This window comes from Pan paniscus, chromosome 11 (assembly GCF_029289425.2).
Source record: "Pan paniscus chromosome 11, NHGRI_mPanPan1-v2.0_pri, whole genome shotgun sequence".
In the NCBI taxonomy this organism is placed as follows: domain Eukaryota; kingdom Metazoa; phylum Chordata; class Mammalia; order Primates; family Hominidae; genus Pan; species Pan paniscus.
The window spans coordinates 5,873,417-5,893,919 of NC_073260.2; the positions used below are offsets into that span (position 1 = coordinate 5,873,417).

Below are 20,503 nucleotides of genomic sequence, written 5' to 3' on the forward strand. Positions count from 1 at the left end.
GTTCTATTATGGTTGTATTTCAATCATAATAAAAGGGAATTCTAACTTTTAAAAATGCTTTACCATGTTAATAGCTAAAATGGGAAATGACCCAAATACTCAGCAACAAAGGCTCCGTTTAAAAGCGTGTGTGGCACGTCCATCCAACAGAGCAGGGCGTGATTCCGTCCTCTTCCCGAAAAGGCCCAAAGGGAGAGGTGGAACGGCTGTGGGATTTTTTGAGGACGGTCTTCCCGGGAATTTTCCATTTCTGCTTTTCTTATTTTTCAATGTTATCTTACTACCTGGGTTACGTGTCACGAGCTCAGGTTATTTTTACCACCAGAGCCTGGGGTGGAGGATACAGACCTCGCCCACTGGAGCTGCCCACAGCGCCTCGCCGGCCCCTCCTGCCTCCTTCGTCCCGCACATCCGGCTGCTGCCCTGACACACCCCGATTCCCTGGTGCCAGGGAGAGCCAGGGCAGAGGTGGCCCTGAGACGCCACGCGACGGGGAGGGCTAGAGCGTAAGGAGGAGCGAGGTGCGCATTCGCTGTGACCCTGGCGCGCGGCTTCGCCTCTCTGGGCCTCGGTTTCCACCCCGCGGGAGCGAGTACGACAGGGGCTGCGCGCATTGCCGCAGTCACGCCTGCAAGAGCCGGGCCGGGTGAGCCGCTTCCGGCGCTCCGCGGGGGCCCCGGACGATCCAGCAGGGGCTCCGCCCTGGGACCCCCATCCTGTCTCGGGGGCGCGACCTTCGGGGGCGCACGCGGTGCCGGCCGCGCCGGCCGCGCCCGGGGAAGCCGGGTCCGCATCCGAGCATCAGGACAGCGTGCGGCCGCCCCATTGGCCGGCGTGTCTCTGCAGGGCCGTCCCACAGCCAATAGCGGCCAAGGGGCGGAGCCTGGCCGGTGCCCTCGGAGCTGCTGGCCCCGGGCGGCTGCTCCAGTCTGAGCGCCCTCCGCTCGCCCCGAGAGAGACCCGGCCATGCAGGAGCCGCTGCTGGGAGCCGAGGGCCCGGACTACGACACCTTCCCCGAGAAGCCGCCCCCGTCGCCAGGGGACAGGGCGCGGGTCGGGTGAGAGTCGCTAGGTTGGGGGCTGCGGGTGGGGCCTGGGGGTGGCCCTGGTTCCCTCCAGCCGGCGGCAGGCTCCCGCCCTGGGCCTCCCCTGACCTAGTCGCCACCGAGGGGCCATCTGGCTCCCTCCTGTCCCAGACACGCTACTCCTATTTAAGGAACTGGTCCCCCTAAGGGAAGGAACGATCCACGAGAGTACCGGGCCCAGCCCCCCACTGCCACAGACAGTGAGACTGAGGCCCCAGCGAGCAGGGGGTCTGCCTGAAGTCACACAGCAAGCCTCCAGCCGCCGCCCTGGGGGCAGAACCAGAGCCTCCTCTTCCGGAGAAAAGGCCCCAGCACCAGAGGCTCAGCCACTGCGATGAGCTAACAATAGCCTGGGAATTTCCCAGGGGAGCTGGGGCTCAGGCCCTGGGAACGTGAATGGCCTTGGACCCAGGCCTCCCCAGCACTGCCCGCTGAGCTGGGCAGCCACTGGGTTCAGAAAAGGCAATGGTCCCTGGAGGAGGGACTCAGAGACCCTGGTCTTTTTGTCCGCCACCATCACCAGGACCCTGCAGAACAAAAGGGTGTTCCTGGCCACCTTCGCCGCAGTGCTCGGCAATTTCAGCTTTGGGTATGCCCTGGTCTACACATCCCCTGTCATCCCAGCCCTGGAGCGCTCCTTGGATCCTGACCTGCATCTGACCAAATCCCAGGCATCCTGGTTTGGGGTAAGGACCATCCTCTGGAGGAGGGTGGGTGCAGGAAGCAGGGACCTGCTGAGCCTTATCTCCAGCTAGGAACCTCCCAAATTCTCCACCTTGGGGGTCCCTCCAGGGCCCTGGTCCCCCCTCCCCCGGCCATCCAGGCCACTAGTGGGTGGAGTAAAGCTACAGGATTCCTCTGAAATGAGGAACTGAAAGCCAGTGGAGAGGGTGAGAGAAGGAGCAGGTGGGGAGGTGGCTGTCAGGGTCTATACTAGGTGGGGCTGAGGCTTCCCCGGGTCCCCACACCCACAGTTGGCTGGATGGGGGCAAGGGTATCAGGTGTCAGTGGGGAGAGGCACTGGCTGGGGCAAGGAGGGTCCGCAGGACAGATTGTGGGCTGATGGAGAGGAAGATCCCAAAGTCCCAGAGTCTAAAATTATAATCTTAATAGCCTCATATGTAGAGTTGTTAACATAGTAGTTAAGATAAAAATTCCCAAGGTTTACTGAGCACTTCCTATGTGCCAGGCATGTGTTGGGCCCTGAACGTTCATTGATTCTCAGGGCCAACGCCACGAGGTAGAACTTGCGCTCTCCCCATAAGACAGCTGAAGAAACTGAGGCGCAGACAGGCTGGGCAATGTGCCCAGGTCCCACTACCAGTTAGCAGAGTCCAGAGGGGGTCCCAGTTGCTGCTGTACAGGGAACTTAAGAACCTCCAAATCTTAAAGCCCAGTACCTTCAAGTCACAGAATTCTCCTGTATTAAAATATTAGACATTTAAACATCAGGCTGGACAGAACCACTGTGGATATGTGGCGCAGCACCTCTTCCCTAGAGCAGAATTCCCCGTTTGGGCATCCCTAACAAATGGCTGTTCCTTGAAGACAGGAGGCTCCCTGTTTCAAGTGCTTGACTTGGCCAAGTGCTTGACCAGCTCCTGGGGTCGGCCTAGGGAAGAAGCTGTCCCTGGACTCTGATGAGATTGGGGTGCCAAGTGCCCAGACGTATCTGCCCTGCACCCCCTTCCCCTGCAGTCCGTGTTCACCCTGGGAGCAGCGGCCGGAGGCCTGAGTGCCATGATCCTCAACGACCTCCTGGGCCGGAAGCTGAGCATCATGTTCTCAGCTGTGCCGTCGGCGGCCGGCTATGCGCTGATGGCGGGTGCGCACGGCCTCTGGATGCTGCTGCTCGGAAGGACGCTGACGGGCTTCGCCGGGGGGCTCACAGCTGCCTGCATCCCGGTAAGGCCAGGCCTTCCCACCCAGGCACCCCAATGCCTCTGTATTGGTGCTGAGCCTCCATCTGACTAAGGCCTCCCAGCCTCCATGCCTTCTGGGCAATGAGAATTGTTTGCCTTCCCTGCGGATGCCCAGGGCGCCTCAGCTCACCCCCAGCAGGGCAGCTAATTTGGGGGAAATTGTCTCCAGGTCCCCAGCTGCCCCCACTCTGGACTTTCCAAGCCTTCTACCCCGTTTCTTGACTGGTCAGATGTATTACTCAATTGGAGAAAATCCGCATTGAGCAATGGGTAGGAGAGGGAAGTCCCCGCCCTACACCGTCCCCGGGACCTTCTTATCTTATGCGGTACTCCACACGGGGCCTGGTGGTGAGCCCAGCAGAGGAGACAAAACTCACTGGAGGGCATGGACTCACCTGCTCAGCCCTGAAGCCTGGGAGCCCTCGGGCCTCCTTCCCAGCGTCATGCTGCCCATTTCCGAGCTGCGTACTTCCACCCACGTCACAGTTAGGGAAACTGAGGACAGAGGGAGATCAGGCAGGCCGCCCAAGGTCTTGCAGTGAGTCATGACCAGGACTCAGCCCCACCAGAAAGCCTCCACTTCCCACTTTCCGGGGTTCACAGGGGCTGACTCTCCCATCTCGGCCGGGCCTAGGAACCAGTATTTTCAGCAAAACCTGGTGCGGCGGCTGTGTCTTGCAGGTGTACGTGTCTGAGATTGCTCCCCCAGGCGTTCGTGGGGCTCTGGGGGCCACACCCCAGCTCATGGCAGTGTTCGGATCCCTGTCCCTCTACGCCCTTGGCAAGTATGGCCCCGCACTCCTGTGTGCAGGCTGGTGGGAGGGGTGGGTGCCGCCAAGGTAGACGTGGGTGGAAAGGGAATGATTTGTCCCAGAACAGATTCTGGGCTGAGAGGCAAGAGATCTGGCATCCCGGCCCCACTCAGTCAGCACCTTGCTGGGCACCTCCAGGCAGGGCCTGCCCCTCTAGCCACAGGCCCAGTCTCTAGCTGGGGCAGCCAGGGCTTCTCCTGGACCCACAGTCGCCAGACTATCTTTTAACGGCAGAAAGCTTCCATCAAATGCCATCTCAGATGGGAAGTCCAGATAGAAAAGAAATCACAGTGCATGCAGCTGCTCCGTTGAGGGGGTGTGGAGGTCTTGGGTGGAGGCCTAGGGCCTTGCCTGCCCAACCTACCCCTTCCTCATCCTGCCCTGGCCCTAAGACTTTCCAAGGACTTCCTACTATGTGCCAGGGGCTGAGCAATCCCTGCAGCCCCACCCTGCCTGGGGCAATCAGGGTAGGCTTCCTGTAGGAGATGGCCCTTGGACTAGACCTTGAAGGGCAGATGAGATTATTCAGAGGCTCCAGAGGGAAGGGTCTGGACCAGGCCTGGACCTGGCCCCTCACCCACCCCTCGCCCCCAGGCCTCCTGCTGCCGTGGCGCTGGCTGGCTGTGGCCGGGGAGGCGCCTGTGCTCATCATGATCCTGCTGCTCAGCTTCATGCCCAACTCGCCGCGCTTCCTGCTCTCTCGGGGCAGGGACGAAGAGGCCCTGCGGGCGCTGGCCTGGCTGCGTGGGACGGACGTCGATGTCCACTGGGAGTTCGAGCAGATCCAGGACAACGTCCGGAGACAGGTGCAGGAGGGTGTGCGCCCGAGCCGGGCAGGCCGGCCTCCAGCACTTCAGCTGTGTGTGGCCGTGGAGGCTTTTCCTGGAAGACAGGACCACAGTAGTTCCCACTAATCCAAGTGCCTGGGTTGGGGTGGGGGGCTGTCCCCAGAGCCTGGGTGGCCTGGTAAGCTGGTTCTTTCCTGGAGGAGGGAAAAAGGAGGTCTCCCACACAACCCCTGGCGGTCCAGGGCAGGATGGCGCCTGCTGGAGAGGCTGGCCCAACGCCCTCAGCGGCGGCCTTGTGTTTCAGAGCAGCCGAGTATCGTGGGCTGAGGCACGGGCCCCCCACGTGTGCCGGCCCATCACCGTGGCCTTGCTGATGCGCCTCCTGCAGCAGCTGACGGGCATCACGCCCATCCTGGTCTACCTGCAGTCCATCTTCGACAGCACCGCTGTCCTTCTGGTGAGAGCCCAGCCCCGGCCGGCGCCCACCCATGGGGTCCCCTGGAGGCTGGCAGGGCAGGGGAGGCAGGGCCTGCTCCTGCACTTACCCAACCCCTGGCCTTACCCACACCTGCTCTGTGCCAGGTGTCAGGGATGCCACAGCAAGATCTGAGATCTGAGCCTTGTGGAGACAGTTCCAGTGCCTTCACCTGTTCTCAGAATGTTTTTAAGATAAGCTTAAGTGTTTTAAAATAAAATACTGGCAAAATCCCAACACGAGGCCAAGGCGGGAGGATCACTTAAGCCCAGGAGTGTGAGACTGCAGTGGCCACGATCTCACCACTGCACTCCATCCTGGTGACAGAGCAGGACCCTGTCTCTAAAAACATATAGAAAATTTTAAAATTAAATAAAATACATGGGATTACAAAGGAAACCAGCTTTATAGAAACATGGACCCCTTGAGGCCACAGACCCCAGGTTCAGAGCCCTGTGGCATCTGCCACTTAATGAGGGAAGTCACTTTCCCCTCTGAACCTCAACTTCCTCCTCTGCAAGATGAAGATAGCAGCACATCTCCATCAGCCTGCCCCAAGGCTCAAAGTGAGATGAGATTTGAAGATTAGTAACAGCACGGTTCAGCAAGTCATCATCACGCCTGGATTCTGTGCCAGCTGGGCACAGTGGTGGGCAGAGCAGATGTGTCCCTGCCCAGGAGCCCCATAGGCTCGGACAGTGTAGATGCCCAGCACGCTGCAGGTGCCAGGCCACTCAGTACTGCACTGAGCTGCTGGCCTGAGCCCCTGCAATGCCTGCCGGGACAAGCTGGGTCCTGGAGGGGGATGGGAACAGCAGGCAGGTCCCTCAGCCCTGGTGGTCTCCCCCCCATAGCCCCCCAAGGACGACGCAGCCATCGTTGGGGCCGTGCGGCTCCTGTCCGTGCTGATCGCCGCCCTCACCATGGACCTCGCAGGCCGCAAGGTGCTGCTCTTCGTCTCAGGTAAGCACCCTGCAGGCAGCCCTCCTGCCCCACTCCTCCGCATGGGTCAGGGCTGGGCTGGGTGTGCAGGCCTGCCTCGGGGTGGGGCTGTGTGGCTGGGAACTGCAGAGCACCTGCCTCCCTAGCATCAGCAGGGCCCTGGCCCAGGCCAGTGGCTCCAGAAAGGTCCGCTGGGGCTCTGAGTGGACACACTGGCTGTGACACTCCACGGTGGGAGCCTGACACGCGGCTGGAGACACAGCTTGCTGCCCTGCTGGGGGTCTCTAGTCCCAGACACGAGCTGGACCACGCAAGTATCAAGGGGCTCTGCAGAAGGAGCTCTGAGAGAAACAGCTGGCTCAGAGGGTCCTGGCCCCACGAGGCCACCTGTCTGTCCACAGCGGCCATCATGTTTGCTGCCAACCTGACTCTGGGGCTGTACATCCACTTTGGCCCCAGGCCTCTGAGCCCCAACAGCACTGCGGGCCTGGAAAGTGAGTCCTGGGGGGACTTGGCGCAGCCCCTGGCAGCACCCGCTGGCTACCTCACCCTGGTGCCCCTGCTGGCCACCATGCTCTTCATCATGGGTAGGTGTAGTGGTGGCTCAGAGGGGCAGGCTATCTTGGGTGTTAAGGGATGGGTGATGTGTCTGGGGTGGCTGGAGAGGGGGGTCTCCAGCAGCTCAGTGGAGACAGACACAGCCGCCTCCAGTCACCCCACAGGGCCTGAACCTGCCTCCTCCTCCGAGCAGGCTACGCCATGGGCTGGGGTCCCATCACCTGGCTGCTCATGTCTGAGGTCCTGCCCCTGCGTGCCCGTGGCGTGGCCTCAGGGCTCTGCGTGCTGGCCAGCTGGCTCACCGCCTTCGTCCTCACCAAGTCCTTCCTGCCAGTGGTGGTGAGTGTTCAGCCCCAGGCCCCAGGCCCCTAGGCCCTCTCTGACTGGCCAGGACCCTTCTCAGTGCCAGGGGCTGTGCCAAGGCCTGCTGTCAGGACCCTAACTCTCAGTGACCCTAGGAGATGAGCACACACCCCCTGAACTCAGAGACCCCAGAGTGGTCACGTGATAGCCTAGCAAAGGCTCTTCATTTTAAGAAACAGGAACGGGCGTAGGAAACTGTTCTGGGAAGTCAGGTTACCTCCCGGGCCAGGGCAGGACATGGCCCAGGACCCTGCCAGGGGCCCCGGAAGCCACCTCCCCACCGTGCCTCATCTCCCGCCCTCCTGGGCGCTGGGTCTCAGCAGCAGCCACACTCCCCCCTCAACCCCACCCACTCCCCCTGCCTCCTGGTTCAAAACTACGGGCCCTGTGACCAGCCAGAATGTGTGAGGCTCAGAGTAAGTTCCCATGAGGGAGAAGCTGGCTAGGCCAGCGCCTAAGCTGTCCCTGCAGTGGTCAGGGCAGGGGGGTTGGGGGAGGGCAGGCAACCCAGAGTGAGTCCATCAGCCTAGAGGGTCCAAGAAGAACCTGCGTGCCCACCAGGCTGCAGGGCGGGCCTCCTGCAGGCCACGGCGTGGGACAGCTGGGATGCCAGCGCTGGGTAGGGGGTGTGGAGGGGGTACCTGAGCTGACGCCAGAGGGCCCAGCCCCTGAGGAAGGCCGAGGGGCAGACGGGATGCAGACTTCAAGGGCTACTTCGGATTTGTCCTGGGGACAGTGGGGGAGCCCTGGTGTGGGGGGGCGGTCTCTGAACACAGGAAGGACCAGATGAAGGCCCCACAGGGCTGGTCACTACCAGCGGCGCCCACGAGCTCCTCTGGGGCAGGAGGACCCTGGAGCTTCTCCCTGTGACCCGGCCCCGCTCTTCACCCGCAGAGCACCTTCGGCCTCCAGGTGCCTTTCTTCTTCTTCGCGGCCATCTGCTTGGTGAGCCTGGTGTTCACAGGCTGCTGTGTGCCCGAGACCAAGGGACGGTCCCTGGAGCAGATCGAGTCCTTCTTCCGCACGGGGAGAAGGTCCTTCTTGCGCTAGGTCAGGGTCCCCGCCTGGAGGGGGCCAAACCCCCAGTGGCTGGGCCTCTGTGTTGGCTACAAACCTGCACCCTGGGACCAAGAGGCAGCAGTCATCCCTGCCACCAGCCAGAGCACAGGAAGAGCAGTGTGATGGGGCCTCAGCAGCGGGTGCCCCTGGCTCCGGACAGGTAGCACTGCTGTCCAGCCACAGCCCCAGCCCAGGCAGCCCACAGTGCTGCACATAGCCATGGGCTGCAGGAGTGCATACAACCCCGCATCCAGGGACACGGCCCTGCTGGGTGACCTCAGGCCTAGTCCCTTTCCCTTGCGTGAAGGACACGCCCCACAGAAGGCTACGGGGAGGACTGAGAGGACAGGGCTGGAGGCAGCCAAGTAACGTAGTCATATCATCGCGCTCTGATCTGGTGGCATCTGGCTGTGCAAGGAAGACGCGGCTTTGCCCTCACAAGTCTTATGGGCACCACAGGGAACGTCCTGGACTTAAAAAGCCAGGGCAGGCCGGGCACAGTGGCTCACGCCTGTAATCCCAGCACTTTGGGAGGCCGAAGCAGGTGGATTACCCAAGGCCAGGAGTTCAAGACCAGCCTGGCCAACATGGTGAAACCCCGTCTCTACTAAAAAATACGAAAAAGCTGGGTGTGGTGGCTCACACCTGTAGTTCCAGCTACTTGGGAGGCTGAGGCAGCATTGCTTGAACCCGGGAGGTGGAGGCTGCAATGAGCTGAGATCATGCCATTGCACTCCAGCCTGGGCAACGAGAGTGAAACTCCGTCCCCACCCCCTGCCAAAAAAAAAAAAAAAAAAAAAAAAGCCAGGGCAAAGGACCTGGCGTGGCCACTTCCTCCTGCCCCAGCCCAACCTCTGGGAACAGGCAGCTCCTATCTGCAAACTGTGTTCACCCTTTTGTAAAAATAAAGGAACTGGACCTGTAGTCCTAGCGAGGAAAGAGTGGGGTCTACTCCAGGAGCCCCCACAGCAGCCAGGCTAGACCCGAACCAGCCAAGGTTGCCAGGGCCACTGACTGCTGATCCATAGCAAAGCAGGGCAGGGAAAAGGCTGCAGTGAGGGGAAGCCCACGGCGAGGCCCACCCTTAAAAGGCTCTTTCTAGCTGTGTGACCTTGGGCAGGTCACTTTCCTTGTCTGGGATGCTGGGGGCAGCCTCGGGACAGGACCTGTAGTTATTTCCTGGGCCAGCGGCTCCTGCCTGGCTTCCACACTCACACACAGGCACCAAGGCAGAAGGGAGCAGAGGGCAGGCACGCGAGCCACGGCCACGCTTTATTGCTCAAGACGCACACAGAACACAGAGGAACAAACAAGGAGGAAAGGGCGCCACACACAGCCCAGACCAGGCAGGAGCGGCCCGGCCGCCGGAAGAGACGTTCCTTGCAAGGCAGGGCCCCTGCTGGACAGCACGCCCCCTGGGCGACAGGGTCAGGGACCCCAGGACTGCACAGCTGCAGACTTGCTGGGAACCTGGGACAGGTGACCCGCCCACTCTCACCTGTGGCCCAGGGCCTTCCACCTCTGCATCCAGCCATGCACCCACCATCTCCCCACAGGGTACAGGGGCAGCCTTCCTTGATCCACAGCCAACCCTTCTCCTGCTGTCTCTGGCTGTCAGTGAGACCCCTCTGGCAAGGGCAGCAGCAGGCAAGCCAGGCAGAAGGGGGCCCGGGGTCCCACTACCTGGGTAGGAATGAGCAGAGGGCGGGCAGAGCCCTTGCTCCTTGTGGGAGGCAGACAGGTCTCACTGCATACATGGGACAGATGTGTGCACCCACACACATATACATACACATACACATACACACACACACACACACACACACAGCCCTTTGAACCCAGCACTGGCCTGAGGAAGGTGGCCCCGGAGGAACCCTGAAGGCACATGTCCACCAGGCTATAATGCCCCTGCCACCCTGGGGCTCAGCTGGCCAGACTCCCAGGGGTGGGATGCTGCTGACCCAGGAGCCCACCAAGTCCCCAGGGCAGTACTGGGCAGGGCCCAGAGAACCCCACGCCCAGCCCACCAGCCTGCCACTCCTGGCCTCAGATGCCACTCCCAGCCTCAGACGCAGATGGGCCCGAGAGGTGTTCCTGGGAAACAGTTCACTTAGCAAGACCCAGTACCTGCGCTCCAGAAGCTCAGCGCAGGCCCAGCCTGGGGTTGGCCCCAGATGGAATATCTTCCACACCTGCCCGCTTCTGCCAAGCCCCACCTGGGCTAAGCCAGGCCTGACCAGGCACCTGCCCGATGGCTGAGAGCCAGCCTCATGGTCAGAGAGGCCAGCGGGCTGAGGCCACGGGGCAGAGGGAATACGGGGATGCACATCCTGGGCACCAGCTCTCTGCATCCTCCCTGGGTAGGCCTGGCTCCGGACAGCCTGGCACCCAGGGCAGTGGGGACAGCTCTGTGTGGGAAGGTGACTGTGGCCTCTGCCCAGTTCTTAAAAGGCAGAAGCTCCCTGAGGGCAGGGCTTGGGCAGGCCAGCAGGAGCACCTGAGTGGGGCTGAGGTCAGACCCACTAACCCACTAATGGGGCTGGGCTGTGGCTGACATTGACGGGGCCACACCAGGGAGAGGGTGGGCACCCTCAGGGGTGCCAGGGAGAGCCTGCTCTCCCCACTTCCTTAGCACCAAGGCCAGCAGGGGCGGGGGGTGATGGGCAGAACCTAGGGACCCCAGCAGGCCCAGGGAGGAGGGGCAGCCGAGGGGCCTTGAGGTGGCCTGTCCAAGGTTCCCAGGGCCAGCAGGGAGCATCCCCCACCCAGCTGTCCAGTCACTGCCAAGGCTGCAGTTCCAGGTACCGGGGTGCACCTTAGGAGCCCTATGGGCTTCTTCAGAAGGCAGGGTGACAGTGGGCGCTGCACCCTAGGCAGCAGTGGGAGGTTGCTGGCAGCGGCAGGCTGTCCCAGGCCCTGGGGCTCCACCTGCTAAGAGAGCTGGGGGAGGTCCCTCTGCTCAGTGCCCAGGTGGCAGGGTCCCACTTGCCCCTCCCCTCAAGCCAGGACCAGCATCTCCAGGGGAAGCTGCTCCCAGGTCACGGCAGGTCACTGGCAGCCCTGTCTGTGGTGTGAGGTCTGCAGACCCACCCAGCAGAGAAGCAGGGCCGGGTGGTGTCCACACAGCTGCTGCAGGCTCTGCCTCAAGGCCAGCAGCCCAGACCCTCACACCAGCAGCCAGTGGCTCCTGGCTTAAGCCAGTCTGGAGAAAGGAGCAGAGGACTCCAGGTGTAGGGACACGTGCAAAGGCCCCTCTCCAGGCTGTGCCTCAGCGTGGACAGTCCAGGCCTCACTTGGACCCACACAGAGCCAGAAGAGGGGACAGGGAGGGAGGGGCGCCCAGCCCTTCACAGCTCCCCCTCCAGGGTCTCCGCGAGCTTCTCCTCATCCGCCTGCTGCCTCTGCTGCTGGATCCTGGCATAGGAGATCGCATCGCCCCTGGGGAGAGAGAGAGGCAGCGTCACGTGGAGCACCAGCCCCATGCCCACAGCCCTCCTGACCACTGCCCGGTTCCTGCCCTGTGACCCAGGTGTGACCTGCAGGCATTCTGATTTCCCCAGAGACAACTGCTGGGGTGGCAAAGGCCTGTCTTGTCCCCTCTGAGAGTGGCCCAGGCTCCCTGGGATGCTGGGCTGAGAAGGAACCAGCCTCAGTCTGGGCTCTGCAGGAGAGAGGGTGGCAACTGAGTACAATGCCCGGTGCAGACCTGGGAGGGGAAAGGGCTCCCACCAGCCATGTTTTTGCTATCCTTGCTGCAGGCCATGACGGGGCAAGACTGGGCCACGCAGAAGTGTTGTGAATCCTCTGTCTTCACCCACTCGAGCTGAGCCCTGGAGGCACCGATGAGTTACTGGGACCTCTGCCTCGGTCTCCACTAGCTAAAAGGGGCCACTCTGAGATCCTCCTCACTGAAGGACTTCGGGGGGCGGAGGGAGGAAGGCCCTGCCCAGGGGCTGGGCCTGGCAGACGCACTTTTTGCCCAGAGCAGAGAGTCCGTACAGCACCCCCGTAGCAAAGGCGATGGCGTTGCCCAGCAGCGTGGTCAGGGTCAGGCTGATGACGATGGGAACGACCGCCATCCTGGGGGGAAAGCAGAGGTCAAGGGGGCACTCCGGACCCACAGCCACCACATCCTTCCCCGCTTCCTGGACTCGGCCCAGCACCCTTCCTAGACACCCAGGGCACAGGAAGGATCCCCAAAAATCAACTGAGACACAGCTTCAGAAAGTCCTTCATCAGCCCTGAGCTTGTCTGTAAAACTGTTCCATGCTGGGAATAGGATCCAAAGCTTTCATCAGATTTTTGAAGGGGTCTGTGATCCCAAAAAGAGCTAAACAGTAACGAGATGGTCCAGTGCCCTCACTGTGAGAAAAACTGGCCAGAAAGAGCCTGTGACAGAGAATCTGGCTTCCCATCCAGGACCTACTAGCTTCGCGGGCAAGTTACTGAGAATCTCCACCGCGGAGAGGGGATCAAAGCTTGTCCGAGGTCAGGCATGTTACCTACACAATGCTGACCACCACAGGCACTAAATAAATGCTCTGAGTTATAGAGTAACACCAGCCACATCGCCACAAGTAAGGTCCCTAGAATTCAACCACATGGAACACAGGGTCTCATCATGGGAGGGCTGCAGGCTGCGGGGTCTGCAGGGTCGGCCCAGACCTTGCTGCAGTTTGGCGTCACCTGGTGGCAGGGTCCACTGGGGCTTAAGCGTCCCCGGGGCTGATTCTCCATCCTGGCTGGAATTTCCAGGCCAGCAGCAATTCCTGGGCTAACTGGGCCAGGAGGATACCTGCAGCCTGGAGGCCAGCGCTCTGTCCTGTCGCCTCCCTAGAGGAGGCTGCCTGTGCGGGAGGACAAGACTCGTGGCCAATTGCATTCTACCTCAGTTTCCATTCTTGTAGACATGTGGTTGTGAGATTTTTCTGTCGTTAAAAAATTTCAAAATGATAAAATAATAATAGAAATTACAAAGAAAAAGACCACGGCGGGGAACCTTCTGACAAAAACAAAATTAAAGGCAAACAAGAGCCTGGAAAAATAGTTGCAGGAAATACAACCAAGGATCATGAAATCTTTAATACAGAAAACACACTGAACTTGCTAAGCAGAACACTGAGGTTCCCACAGGTTAAAAAGTAAACTCGAAAATTTTCATATCAGAAAATGCAATGGAAACACGTGGGAAAATATTTTTCCCTCTTAGATAACAAATAGATAAATGCGAATGTGAAGTGGTGTGCAGCCCTGGGCTGGGGTGGGGGCGGGGGAGAGACTCAAGGGACCTCTTTGGAAAGCAACGTAGCCACGCATCTTAAAATATTTTTAATGATCAGAATCTTTGACCCAGTAATTCCACACCTGAAAATAGATATTAAGGAAATCATCATAAACACAGAAAAAGTTTTAGCAGACACATGTTTATCACAGCTCGATTTACACCAGTTAAGAAATTAAGAACAGCATGATACATCCAGCTGAATGAATATTCCTGTATTGAAAGAATGTTATAAAGTCTGTGGTGATGTTCAAATGCTTATATCATTACTCTAAGTGAAAAAAGGCAGGATACAAACTTATTCATAATGGTTATAACTGTGTTAAAAGCAGGCTTTTAAAAAATGCCTGCAGACAGGAAGCACACACATCAGAAGATTAGCAGGCAGCGGGCTTCGAGTAACATTGTTCTATATTCCAAATTATTGTGAATGAATTTCTATGATGTCTAGCATTTTAAAAATACAGTTTTTTGAACCCCTAAGGACATGACACTGCGTGTGGATAAGAGCTTTGTGATCCTGTGGTCTTCGTGATTTAGATGTGGCACAAGATGGCTCCAGAACTAAGCACGTGGCTCGTGCTCTTACCATCAAAGCTACCGGGCCTCTCTGGAGGGGAAGCAAGCTTGCATCTAGACTTCTTTCTAAAGATAACCTAGACAATAATAAATACAGCTGCCACCAGCCTCCTATGCACCAGAGGCATTATTCTACGAGTTTCCATGTATTAAGCTTATCCTGAAATTAGTTCCGTCTTATGACTGAGAGGAGAAGTATTACATATTGATTTCATTGTTAGAAACGGGAAAATTTTTAACAAGTGTATTTAGAGGGCAACCACATTTTCTGCTCTGCAACCTGCTTCTCCCCCTTCACGTCAGGACATCTAGATGAACCCACTCTTTGGAAAGGCTGCAGAGAAACATGTCCTACAGACCTACTATCATCTGGTTAACAACTCCCAGTGGACGGACCAAAATTCCAGACGCTTCCCATTTCTCTCCACTGCACGGAATGCTGCCACACATGCTCATATACCTGTGAACCTTCCAGTGACTACGGCACAGCGACAGCTGAGTTCCTGGGCGCAGAACCACTGGGGCACGTTTTGGCAGCTATGAGCAAATCACTGTGCACAAAGGCAATCCCAGTTTACACTTCCACAGAGAGGAACCGAATACACTGCCCACCCTCACCTGACTTTTGGGTCCTATTTTGTCAGTGGGGTTTTGGGGAACTGTGTCACGGGACCCTGCCCAGCAACCCCTCACCCGCAGTAGAAGACAGCCTTCTGCCAGGAGCGCAGCCGGTCCACCTTCTCCGCCACTGTGTTTGCAAACTCGATGAACTGGCAGCAGAAGGGCGCCTCACACAGCAACAAGATGAAGGCATTCATGCTGCAGGGACCAGGGCAGGAGAAAAGCAGCGACTGACAATCCCAGGAGGATGAGGGCGGCCCCCAGTGCCAGTGCCATAAGGAATGCCACCTCCCTCACCCTCCTGCCCTCATCCCTCCTCCTCTGGGAAGCCGCCCGGCTGCTCCAGGGCACCTGCTTGTACCCCTCGGAGAGCCTCTGCTGAAGACTCCAGCACTCCCCAGCTGCTCCTGCACACCCATCTCCCCAGCTGAACTGAACACTCCTAGAGGGAAGCCCCTGGGCTTCTGCTTCCCTTTATCCTCCTCCTGTGTGACATGGAGGAAAGGGGACCCCACATCATGGCACTGCTACAACGCTGCGGCAGGTTCATCCACAGATGGAGCACTGGCAGCTGTGTCCTCTGTCTGCTGTTAGTATTATCGCCATGGCCACCAAAAGCCGTCAGTGGCACCAGCACCAGGAAGGCTGCCCCACCAGGGAGGCAGAGAGCTGGAGCCACGCAGTCCCGAAACAGTCATGGAGAGCTGCCCACACACCTGATGCCACCGGCCCCAGGCCCGGGGACACCCAGGGGAAGCCCACGCTGGGGAGGAAGAACTTTAGCAAGTCCTTGCATCCAGCCCTATGTTTGGGGTGGGAACAGCTAAGCCACTGGTGACGGAAGGTGTCTGCTGTGGTCTTGGTATTCTCTATGCATGGGTAACAATCAGTTAGCAGACACTGAGCCAGGCCCTTCTGTCCCCAGGCCTGGGAGAAAAGTGCCATCATTATGCCTGTGTAACAGAAATGCAGGCTCAGGACACCCAAGAGCCACCCCAAGCCCGGGGCAGGCACTCTCTTCACAACTCTTAACCACTGCACCCCGCCCCGAGCCTCCCACACACCAGGCCTCCAAGCATGGGCTCACTCTGTGCTGGGCCAGCCCTTCCACTTCAAACTCGGCCAGGCTCCGACTCCACCCCCTGAAGCTGGGCCGGGCGCCTCTCTGTCCATCCCCCTTCCCTATCCACCACTGGCCAGCACAAGCACTGAGGACCCCACCACAGCAGGCCCCCGAGGCTCTCCACTGGCCATAGGTCACTGGGGACGGGACCTGAATCTCGTCTAGCTCTGTACCCCTCAAGGCACCAAGCCCCATGAGGACACTCATCAATTCCTGGTGCACCGCCACTTCTCATGTGCCCCAAGCCACACGGGCCTGCCCTCACCCCGCCTTCCCTTCCGATGGGATGGCGAAACCCTGGCAGGAGGTGGGCATGGAACGCACATGAGGGTGTTCTGACCACGGGTTCCCATGACAACTCCGACCCGCCTCTCCCATCTATCTTTGGCACAGCTCCGAGCTAGAGTGCCCTCTCCCAGCAGACCATTCAACCCAGTCCTCAGCCAGCCCCAATGAACAGCCTTCCCCACCCCAGTCCTGGGAGCTCCCAGAGGGCGAGGGCCCCAGTATAGTGGACTTGGCATCTGCAGTCTCAGTGGATGCTCCAGAAATGTCTGGAGCACTGATGGCCTTGCCCCTGCACCGGATGAAGGCCGGGGTGGGCATTCCCTGGGCCTTGACCTCTCATTAGGAAACTAAACATGGTAGGGGTATGAAGGGGAAGAAGCCGCATGCTGTGGCCAGAAACTCACATGCCCGAGGCACCCAGGCTGGAGCCAGTAGCCATGGCAACCACAAGGATGCCCACTCCCACGGCCCCTGCCACTCCTCTGTCCTGGGAGGTGCCCTGCAGATTCCCGACCAGCAAGACCCCCGGGGTGGGACGGCCATGCATTACTCACATCATCCACACGCCGGCCGCGATGTTCAGAGGGTGGATGGTGATGCAGTTGAAGAGGCCAGAGATCGCGCAAGCTTGAAACAAGAGACACGGGCAGGAGTCAGCAGGGAGGCAGGCGGAGCCCGCTGGGAAGGCGGCCTTGGGAGATGACTGGAAAGGACGAGAGTCTCTGCAGATGCTCAGCACACAGTTCTCACAGCACCCAGAAGCCTGCCCTCTATCGTCTGAGACAGGTGAGGAGACGCAGAGAGGTGCAGTGGCTTGCCCCAGGCCCCACAGCAAGGTGGCAGCAAGGTGGCAGGTGGATCTCACAGCATCCTCTCTCCGTTCCAGGGCTCAGAGGAGCTGGCCCTCTGACCCCAGCTACATCAATATCCACCTCAAAGGGAGGTTAGGATTAAAGAAGGATTAAAGAGTGAATGTCCCTCAAGGATTCAGGCCAGTGCTCCCCCAAGACTCAGCCTTCGGTAAGGGTCACTTGCCACCATTCACAGGGCCAGCCACACAAGAAGTCCTCTGACTCAGAAAATGTGGCTTGGATTTTGGTTGGGACAAGGGGTGCCTCTCTCAGAACAGAGATGGGAACCAGGTAAGACTGAGCAGCAGCTCCAGCTCTAACTTCCTCACCAGCCCTGTGCCACTGGCACGCTATCTTCATCTTCCTAGACCCGTTTCTCCTCTTGCACATGAGCAAGTCCCACAGCCCAGCCACCCACCGCTGAAATGCCATGAGGCCAGGAAGGGGAGGGGGCATCGTTTTCCACCCCAGAACGTGGCTTCTCTGATGCCCAGATGTGCAGCCTTGATGCCCTGCCTCCCAGCTGCACCTCACCAGCAGGGTCTCTTGCACCCAACTCCCTCCTCCACCCACAGCCTGCAGCCTGGCTTCACCAGGAACTCCAGGAACCTTCAAGGCAGGTCCAAGGAGGTGGCTGCTGGGCAGGGAGCAAGCCCAGGCCATCACTGAGGGGGGCCTTGGAGGCAGCAATTAGCACCCAGCTCATTAAACTTGCAGCAGCTCCTCTGCACCTGATCCCTCCACCTGGGTCTGGAATTCTGCTGTTTTCCATTTTCCCAGGTAACCTTATGCAGACAGCAGGCAAAGAAGCCAGATAAAGTGAGCCGAACTGCAATGGGACTGCTTCATGGGCCCCCAGGGTCTCCTTCTAAAACAAAGGACTCAAGCGTTGCACTGCTCCTCAGCACAGCCTTAGACATCTGCCTTCAGACAGCAAGGTGTTCCAGAACCACAGGTGCACAGGGGCCTGCCTGTCCTAGCAGAGTGCCCAAAGGGTGACACGGCTCCCTGCCTCTCTGCTGTGCCTGGCCTCACCTGACAGCTCGGCTGTGCTTCCTGCTGCAGTCAGCATTTGGCCTCCAGCTCCAACCCTACCCCAGCTGTCCAACCCACAGCCAGCCTTGGGGGAGGACCAGGTGTCAAGCCAGACCAGCAGGCTCCAGCCAGGAATCCTTTAGCAATAAAGGGCTGGAGGATGTCCACTTGGGGGCCTCAATGCTGATATCTTCCACATGAGGGGGCTGTCACCATGCAATCCTGTCCCCTCCCAAGGTATCACCTCCAGATGCTCTTAGGACCCAGGGTAGACCCTCTCCAGGTACTCTCTCTGATCCCCTCACCCTGGAGGAGGAAAACCTTACCCAAGGACCAGCCCGGCACACAACCCTTGTCTGAATTCCTGCTGCATCTCTAAAACACCCTGCATTTTTGCATTCTACCCTGTAATACAGCATTTGATATTCACATAACCGTGCCCCCAAAAATCTGCAGATGCAACTGACAACTCAGGGCAATGCCACAAGTTTCTCCTGAAGCTTCATCTGTAGACCCAACAGAGCCCAGGAACTCCCAGGAAAGGCAGAGGTACCTCACTCTGAGAGGCACAGAACTGAGTAAGACTCCACAGCAAATCTGGGAGTCGGCAGGGCCACTGACCAAGAAGGAAGGAGGTGTGGCCTACAGGCCATAGTCAGGACCTTTCCTTTCTCACCACTGACCATGTCACCCCACTGCACTGCCCACCCTAATCTGCAGGGAAAACAGCTAACCAGACATGACAGGACTGGATCCAATGCCTAACTTCAAACCCACCAGTCTCTCCTACAAAGTCAAAAGCGTACTTGCCCTGAAGAGCAGTGACACAAACTCGGGGCCTTTTTGTGATTTGGGGGTAGGGCCTGCCCTACCGCATCCGTTGCCTCTGGATAAGGGCATGCCTAGCGAGGGCAGCACACTCCTAGCCCAGCACCCTCCTGCCTCAACCTCCCTCCACCCTCAACCTCCCTCCACCCTCTACCCACCTGGAAAGGCTGTGGAACCCAAGGTGACCCTGAAAAGGTGGTCCTTCTGGCAGGATTGCTGATGGGGCCTGCCCTGCCCAGGCCCAGAGCTAGCCCTCTCTGCCAGGCAGGCACTGTTTAAACCCTGCAGACATCCTCGACAGACATTCTCTAAGACCTTGCCCACTCCAGTAATCCACAAGATTGAGGGCAGACAGGAAAGGAAAGGGTATCACTCAGACAGACTTGTCTTTCCCTGGAAGGCCAGCGTACGGCTTCCATTCACTCCTGGAGCTGACCTGCCTCCCTCTTTGTCCTTTTCTGGCTGTGCTTAAGAGCCTAGCTTCCCTGGGAGCCTAAGGTCAGGGTCTGTGCCTGGGATGCCTGCGGAGAAGGGGAGGAGGGCCGGTGACAGGCGGCTAAGGCAGCAGCAAAGGGGGAGATATGACAGCGGACAGAGGACCCAGGGAGACGCCGGGCCTTCAGCTCACTGCCCCGCGGCCCCCAGGGGCCACCTGTGCCCTGACACCACCTGACCCTCAGCAAACTTCCGCCCAGTGGCTTCCTGCCAGAAATCTAGCCAGCCGTGCACCCGCCTCCCTTACAAACAATCCTTGCCCAAAGGTTAGCAATGTGGCTGCCGTCACCTACGCCCAAGTCAACAGTTGACGCTTTACTACGGGCCAGGTGGGCATGCGCCCCGTGAGCATCACCGAGAAAGTCTCACAAAAGCCCCTGGGGAGCGAGTGGAGGGCTCAGTCACGTGCCCCAGGCCGGTGCCCCCGCCCCCCCGCCCCCCCGCCCCCCGGCCCTGGGGTTTCTGGTCCCTCCGGGAATGTTCCCAGAAGCGCCAGCCCAGCCCGGGGTACCAAGGCGCCCAGGCCCGAGCGGGTAACCATGGCAACCCCAGGACGCCGGCTCCCGGCGGCCCCGCCATCCCTCCGCCCCGGGAGGCGCCCGGCAGACCCCCGACCCCCAGCGGGTCCTTTCCCCTGGGGCCGCCGGGGCGGTGCAGGGCAGGGCGAGGAGCGCATGCGCGACGGGGCCGGCCCCTCTCCCCGACCGGATACTCACAGACTGCCCCCAGCACCCCAGACAGGCGACACAGCCAGCGGTACCACCACGTCATGCCCTCTTCCTGCGCGGGCGGCGCAGAGCTGGCGGACGCCCCGGGCGCCCCACCTGAGCTGCTCATGGTGCCACCGTCAGGCGCAGCTCACAGCCCTCACAAAGGGCTCGGTAGCCGGCCGCGTCCGAGCCGGCGCGCTGCCTTCTGGGAGAGGGAGCATATTAGCATAGGGGGCGGGGCTTTCAGGCTGCGGCGAGGCGCGCCCGAAGGGAGGCGGGTGCTCATTAACATAGTGAGCGGGACCCTCAGGCCACGACTAGGGGCGTTCAAGGGGAGGCAGGTGCTCATTATTGTAGGGGGCGGGACCCGCAGGCTGCGGCGAGGAGCTGGGGGTAGGGAGCTCGTTAGCATACGGGGCGGGGCTCGCAGGCATCGGAGAGGTGTGCCCGAGGGGGGCGGGCGTCATTAGCGTAGGGGGCGGGGGCTCGCAGTTTGCGGCGACTTGCTCCCAAAGGAGGCGGGCGCTTATTAGCATAGGGGGCGGGGTCTGGAGGCGGGCAGACACCTTAGCGGTCAGAGCCTCACACCAGGACACACGGGTGGGGCTTCGCAGGGAGCTGGCTAATGCGCCATCCTCGGAGTGGAATCCTGATTGGATTTTCTTCCTGGATAGGAAGAAGATAACTA

General features: G+C 59.7%; 2 protein-coding genes across 8 annotated transcripts; one reads left to right on the forward strand and one right to left on the reverse strand.

Annotated features, from left to right (window-relative positions):
• The first annotated feature begins 413 nt into the window (after positions 1-413).
• SLC2A6 (solute carrier family 2 member 6) lies at positions 414-13,970 on the forward strand. Of its 6 annotated transcripts, none has more exons than XM_034929415.3 (10): positions 414-1,058; positions 1,609-1,771; positions 2,784-2,990; positions 3,689-3,788; positions 4,414-4,625; positions 4,912-5,064; positions 5,937-6,045; positions 6,171-6,611; positions 6,776-6,921; positions 7,840-8,928. In XM_034929415.3, exons 1-10 carry the CDS (start codon positions 967-969, stop codon positions 7,993-7,995), a joined length of 1,779 nt encoding a protein of 592 aa, XP_034785306.1. In that variant the 5' UTR covers positions 414-966; the 3' UTR covers positions 7,996-8,928. The 6 variants fall into 6 exon arrangements, with proteins under 6 accessions (XP_034785306.1, XP_054973481.1, XP_054973480.1 ...); XM_055117505.2 differs by lacking the exon at positions 7,840-8,928 and adding an exon at positions 13,770-13,970 and having other exon boundaries at positions 418-1,058; positions 6,426-6,611; XM_063593873.1 differs by lacking the exon at positions 7,840-8,928 and adding an exon at positions 11,763-13,317 and having other exon boundaries at positions 418-1,058; positions 6,426-6,611.
• CACFD1 (calcium channel flower domain containing 1) lies at positions 9,237-20,226 on the reverse strand. Of its 2 annotated transcripts, XM_003822435.5 has the most exons (6): positions 19,822-20,226; positions 16,451-16,523; positions 14,558-14,683; positions 11,977-12,084; positions 11,541-11,665; positions 11,294-11,442 (listed from the first exon to the last, which is right to left on the reverse strand). In XM_003822435.5, the coding sequence occupies exons 1-6, from the start codon at positions 19,940-19,942 to the stop codon at positions 11,294-11,296; spliced, it is 702 nt and encodes a 233-aa protein (XP_003822483.1). In that variant the 5' UTR covers positions 19,943-20,226. The 2 variants fall into 2 exon arrangements, with proteins under 2 accessions (XP_003822482.1, XP_003822483.1); XM_003822434.5 differs by lacking the exon at positions 11,541-11,665 and having other exon boundaries at positions 9,237-11,442; positions 19,822-20,040.
• Between the last annotated feature and the right edge of the window lie 277 nt (positions 20,227-20,503).